Source organism: Monomorium pharaonis, chromosome 1 (genome assembly GCF_013373865.1).
Source record: "Monomorium pharaonis isolate MP-MQ-018 chromosome 1, ASM1337386v2, whole genome shotgun sequence".
Lineage (NCBI taxonomy): Eukaryota > Metazoa > Arthropoda > Insecta > Hymenoptera > Formicidae > Monomorium > Monomorium pharaonis.
Genome location: NC_050467.1, coordinates 5,257,100 through 5,263,148, shown reverse-complemented (window position 1 = coordinate 5,263,148; position 6,049 = coordinate 5,257,100). Strand labels below are relative to the sequence as shown.

The following is a 6,049-nucleotide window of genomic DNA, read 5'->3' as shown; positions in this document are numbered from 1 at the left end:
AAATATATCACAGATATATTTTTGAAGATATCTATTTTTTTGTATAAAGCAAATATTGTCATTACATGACTAATAAATAACAATTTTTTTTAATTCATCAGAACAAGTCGCCCTCTTCATTTTTGTGCGTACCTTTAATCGTGTAGAAGGATTATGCATTTTGTTATTTTAATTTGAAGATCCAAGTTTGCAAAAAAATGTCGGTAACTCTGTCACTCCAGGATCTCTTGAAAAAATTTTTTTATTAAAATTATATTTTAATTTCAATATTATACAGTCATCTAAAAACCAAATACTATAATATGATTATATTTTAATAATAGATATATGTGTTCTTTCTATCCGAACTTTATGCACACAGTTTATCTTTCTCTTTTTCTTTCCTATGGGGTACAAAAAAAGAGGAAAAACAAACCGTGCAAGAAGTTCACTTAAAAAGAACAGGGTTTGTTTACTGTGTACGTGATCGAAGATCGAATATGTGCGAGTCGACGCAACGACGCAATGCGAGCGAAATGATGCGGGAAAATACGGATTCAGAGGCCTTTTTCGAAAAGTATACGATATCAGAAAGGACCATGGCGAGACTTGAATCTATCAAGGAAGCGATGAAGGATAACATCGCCCAAGCCAATCCATTATGGAAACTTATAGCTGGACAGGTTAGAGTTCATGTGCTCGCTCGAGCTGATGCACATATGAATTACAATCTAATGTTTATTTTCATCAATGTAGATTAACTTTGATCTCAATTTAACTGACTCTTAATCTTTCTCCAGCTCTAAAAATTAAAAAGATACAACATTAAAGATCAATCATTACTTTCTAAACTGACAAATTCTTTTTGACATCTAAGTATAATTGTATAGGAATCAAAAAATCACTGTTAAGTCACTTCAAATTATGTATATAACTTAATATAACCATTATAATTCTTTCATGTAGGATGAAGAAGAAATATCTTTGGAAAGTGAAGAAAGCGACAATAATGATGGCTCAATGAACAATAGCGAATCCCAAATAATACCTGATCAATCAGAACCACTACCATCCACTCAATTCTACTTCACACAATCGGAGAGACTCATAGAACCAACTACAGCTAATACTATTTTGGCGCAAAGATGTGATATTTTAGAATGTGCATGTGAAAATTTAGAACGAAATAACGGTAGGCTGGACTTTGCCCAATTAGAGAACCTGTCTGAGGAAGATCTTGTCCCACTGGTGGATGAGATAGCAAAAAAATTAAGTCTCAAGGGCGTCTACAATCTATGTCAGTCAATGAGCAATATGACGATCGAGCAGAGATTAAAGTATCTTAATACATTTTGCACACATCTATTGCTACCGAAGGTACAAATGGCACATTATTGATTCTACTAAATACTTTTGTCTTACACATTAATTATTGTTTTCATTTTGATCATAGATAATTGATCTTGAGGAGCCATCTCGTTTATTGTCATCTGCTATTGTCGAATGCATTAAAGTATTTCCAGATGAGGTTCAGCAACTTATATTTGTCCCTATTCTCAATACTGAATTGAAAGACGTAACATCGGTTATCACCATGGTGAACACATTTGATCAGCAAAGAAGAGCAGTTCTTTTAAAGTACGTTTTACACACAGTCATGATATACAAAGTTCAGCAGTAGGTGGAAAAAAATTTAAAGATTAATTCTAGATGGTAAAACAAGAATAACAAAATTGTGATTAAAACGCTTTGTTTTTCTTTATAATTTCTGTTTATAATTTTAGTCTTACCATTTCATTCAAATAGATTTAATAGCTTTAATATTTTTTGCAGAGAGTTTCTTGCACACGTCAAAGAATTGAAACCATGGCACATATTTATACTGCAAAATTTTTTATCTACAAAACTGGATCATAACATGATTGACAAAACTATTAAATTATTCTCAGAGAAGGCACTTTATTATTCTAAAGATAAAAACTTTGGAAAGCTTGTACTGTCATTTTTAAAAAATAATACTACACTATCTGAAGAGCAGAAAACTATGATGATTGAAATTGCTGCCGTCAATGACACGTTCTTCAAGAAACCTATAGAAAATATTTTAAGGAATATGTAAACGGTAAATCACATCTAACGACGCATACAATTACTAGGTCCTTTCAATTAACGAATTTATACATATATATATATATATATTTAAAGATTATAGTTCTTTATTATTATCTTAACTATATTATATTTATTATTTGCTTAATTGGGATTTAATTCTTCTTACAATGATAGTTAAGTATTTTAAAATTTAAATTCAATGTATTTTAAAACTTAAATTTAATATTAATAACATTACAACATTTGTCATTTACATGTTATAATTTATTTTAGTTTTAATATCAATTAAAATTTATTTAAATATAATTGAAGAGTTTCTACTTTTTTCAGAATATAGATCACTTGCGACTTTTCTGTTTTTCTTTTTTTTTTAATTTTGTCTTGTATATAAATGCTTTGCTAGTTTTGTCAATTGTAATTTCTTTGCTATTTCTTATTCAACTTTTTATCTGAACTTGCTCCTTAATTTTAATGATATAAAAATGAAAAAGAAAGAAAGAATTGTCGCTTTTTTTTTATTTCTTCGATAATACTAAATATAGAATGATTCTTTTCACACCGAGTTTTATGTGTACTATTCATAATATTTTTCTTATAAATAAAATTTGCTACTAAGAATTTGGTACAGATATATTAACCCTTTTAAAGTAGGAAGTGGAATACTTCCCACCTCATTTTCTTCAATTTTTTAAATATAACTGAGGTCTGTTACATCATATGATTGTGAAATAAACTGTTCTATATTTATTAATGTTAGAACTATACACTACTATACTAGTTTTGCATCGATCATACATTTTGTAATTATTAATAAATAAACAATGATGAAAAATGCTCTTTTTTACGATAAATTCGTTCTAGAAGACCTTTGAATGTAAATAAACTTCCAGATCATAATTTTAGATTCTAGAGATAATGGACTACAGAAAGTATATTGTTATTTTTTATTCAACAAAATATACTGTAAAAATGCTATTTTTGGCATATAAAAATGATTTATTCACTTAATTTATAAGTCAATTGTGTAGAATTTTGTACTTAACGGTTATTTGGATTGCTAATTATGAAAATAATCTGAAAAATGTAAAATTTAAAATAGCGGCTACAAAATATTGAAAGAATTTCAAGAATATCATTCCAGGAATTTTTTTCTCGAAAACTATGCATTTTAAGCCTTTTTTAATTACAAATTTTATGTAGGATACGGCTATAATTTTTTAATCCCTGAATTTTGAATTTTTATGTTCGATGTACACCATATTGGATCCGGTATTTTGAATTTTTTAATTTTGACCTCGGATTCGGTTTCAGGATGATCCAAAACATTCTGATACGACAAAACTTATTCGACATAATTGTTAGAAAAAATGTGCCATTGAAAGGGTTAATGAAGATTGGGTAGTGACTAATTGTATTAAAAAAGTTAAAATAAAATTGAAGATATTAATATAATTTTTAACTTGGTTAATTTTTTATTTTAATTAGTTGTTTTTAAAATACAAGCTATGTAAGATGCAACATTAATTTTTATCAAGTTCAAAATTTTCTGTCCATATAGAAAGAAAAAATATACATATATATCCCATATAAAACAATATTTGTTTTTTATATAAATTTAATTTACAAATAAGATGTTACATTTATTTGATGATCCATATTGTAATTGTTTTATTAATTAAAATGTATATTTTAATTATAAAATTAATATTATTACAATTCTATTTTAAGATATGAGTAAATACTTTACAAAATTAACATTTAATTTTATAGATCATTAATTTTAACTTAGTTTAAAAAATCAACTAACCCAACTGTTAAAAAACCTATTAGTAATACTCATAACTGATAAACTGATTAATTCAATGATAGGTGATGCGCGCGAGATACAACTCTGTGCGTCGATCAACTGACTGGAGATTATTTTATTCGAAACTTCGAATGACAGTTTACATTATCGTCCTAAGGCGGTATACGATTCTCGCGTAAAAATTTGTGCCCGCTGACAATTATTCGCGGAGGCAAGTCGCCTCAATTAGCCTCATTGCCTCAATTGCACGAGAATGACACAGGAATTATCTGGTATAACCATAGTGATATTTATAGCAGCGGGCGTTTTGACAGTATTATTGCTGTTTATCTTTGCGAAACGGCAGATCATGAGGTTCGCTTTGAGATCTCGTCGAGGCCCCCACATTCCTATAGGACACGACGCAAAAAAGGTACGTTCCACGATTCATAGTTTTGAGGTTAACTCGCTGTATCATTATTATTCTTGTTTGAATATACTGAAACTATCTTTCAGTCCTTCAAAAAGGAAATAGAGAGGAGAATAGAAGTGATACCCAGGATCCAATATGAACCGCAGCTGATCAGCGACCCTAGGTACATTTTGACACCTGGGGGACAAGTACCGCCACATTATTACAGGCTGAAAGCGGTTGACGATGTTAAAACCTTAGGTAAGTTACATAAAGCTCATTGTATGCTCTATTTTTTCATATTGTTACTGTTTGCAGAGGCAGAGATCACGAAGTATGACAATTGTCTAAAGAGACATCCCTCAGAGAATCTGAGGGCATATCTGCTCACCACACTTGCCACTCCGTTAAATGGAAGCGGCCAGCGTTTAATTCATCAGTTCTGTGATTTGTACGAACACGCCAGGCACGACCCCACTGAGTTTGGTGACGAGGATTATCAAGTGTACACTCGCCTATTTCTGAAGTTAATGGATGCGTAAGTGTGATTTGGAAATCTACTGATCTTTTATCCAACAAAATGTGTATAATAGAAGTGACATTTAAATGTTTTGAGTATATCTCAAATATTTCTGAAGGAAAGAATATTTAGGCCTGGTTGCACTAATATAGTTTTTCAGTCAACACAGTATTCTCACAGTATAATAGACTTATAAGTTTCAACATCACATCTTACATAACTCGATTCAACTTTTTATCTTTTACTAATTCTAAAATTAGAAAGATAGAAAGTCAAACATAATTTAAAATTGAGCTACATACATCGATACAAACTAATCTTAGAGGATTTATAATATTTAGGTAAAATTTATAAAGACTTAGGTATAATTTGTTGTTTAGGGCGCGTTTATTGAAGTCATATCCGAGCAGTAGGAAGTCTAGCCCTAGTCGCACGCCAATCAAGAAAAGCGTGGAGACAAAGAGAAACATTCTGGAGCCCAGGATGCGTCCACCTGAAGAGCAAATCCTAATTGGCTCGAGACCCAATACTTTAACGGTGATGACGTTAGACAATAGTGAGACGTCCGTGTAGCATTATGAGTGCCGTCACATACAGCATATGTGACGAGAAAAATTGTAGATAGATATATGACTCTAAAGTGAGTTTATATGAAACTACTGCGCAAATGGAACGTCCGATTTAGTTAGGAGTTATTAATAAGCATTTCTACTTTTACTAACAGATGCACCCGCGAGCTCGCCATTCTATTCAAGTTACGTATCAAACGACATGTATTTTGTATACAACGAGATACGTTTCTTTTTCTGTGATTTATTTTATATTTATATGAATTGATATTTATACAAGTTAGCCTTATAAAATAGAGTTGTCGCGTTCTTTGCACCGGTATCGCTTGTAAAATATTTTAACAAATACTGATCTGTACATAAGAAATAACGGTGTTTAGAACTCGCCGAATTAGAATAGAACGAAATTTTTTAAACCGTTTGTTTCGTATGTAATTTTCTTTATAGGTGATAATAATGTTAATACGTATCATACGTTCTCTTCCCCCAATTGACTATAAATAATTTTATAATATTAAAATTTACACATGTTCAGTCGCACATAGATCTACATATCTCCGATAGAATTCAGAAAAACATTTACTGTCATTAAAAAATAATAGAAAGTTATTCTTTCCTCCTTTTTAAATGTTTTTTGTTTTTAACAATTAACTGATTAGCATATCTTTTTC

The 6,049-nt window shown here is 30.2% G+C and overlaps 2 protein-coding genes across 2 annotated transcripts; both read left to right on the top strand.

Moving 5' to 3' along the window:
• Window positions 1–479: 479 nt before the first annotated feature.
• Window positions 480–2,925, top strand: LOC105836627. The gene is made up of 4 exons (XM_012680798.2): window positions 480–662; window positions 946–1,356; window positions 1,433–1,617; window positions 1,813–2,925. Exons 1-4 carry the CDS (start codon window positions 480–482, stop codon window positions 2,096–2,098), a joined length of 1,065 nt encoding a protein of 354 aa, XP_012536252.1. The 3' UTR covers window positions 2,099–2,925.
• Window positions 2,926–3,822: 897 nt separating this feature from the next.
• Window positions 3,823–5,998, top strand: LOC105836620 (protein C1orf43 homolog). The gene is made up of 4 exons (XM_012680785.3): window positions 3,823–4,310; window positions 4,394–4,550; window positions 4,608–4,827; window positions 5,190–5,998. Exons 1-4 carry the CDS (start codon window positions 4,152–4,154, stop codon window positions 5,380–5,382), a joined length of 729 nt encoding a protein of 242 aa, XP_012536239.2. The 5' UTR covers window positions 3,823–4,151; the 3' UTR covers window positions 5,383–5,998.
• The last annotated feature ends 51 nt before the right edge of the window (window positions 5,999–6,049 follow it).

Excerpts from the sequence above, each read along its gene's own strand:
- LOC105836627 (XM_012680798.2), top strand. The coding sequence starts at position 480 with ATGTGCGAGTCGACGCAACGACGCAATGCGAGCGAAATGATGCGGGAA. Across the intron at positions 663-945 it reads GGAAACTTATAGCTGGACAG|GATGAAGAAGAAATATCTTT; the intron begins GTTAGAGTTCAT and ends TCTTTCATGTAG. Across the intron at positions 1,357-1,432 it reads CACATCTATTGCTACCGAAG|ATAATTGATCTTGAGGAGCC; the intron begins GTACAAATGGCA and ends TTTTGATCATAG.
- LOC105836620 (XM_012680785.3), top strand. The coding sequence starts at position 4,152 with ATGACACAGGAATTATCTGGTATAACCATAGTGATATTTATAGCAGCG. Across the intron at positions 4,311-4,393 it reads TAGGACACGACGCAAAAAAG|TCCTTCAAAAAGGAAATAGA; the intron begins GTACGTTCCACG and ends ACTATCTTTCAG. Across the intron at positions 4,551-4,607 it reads TGACGATGTTAAAACCTTAG|AGGCAGAGATCACGAAGTAT; the intron begins GTAAGTTACATA and ends TACTGTTTGCAG.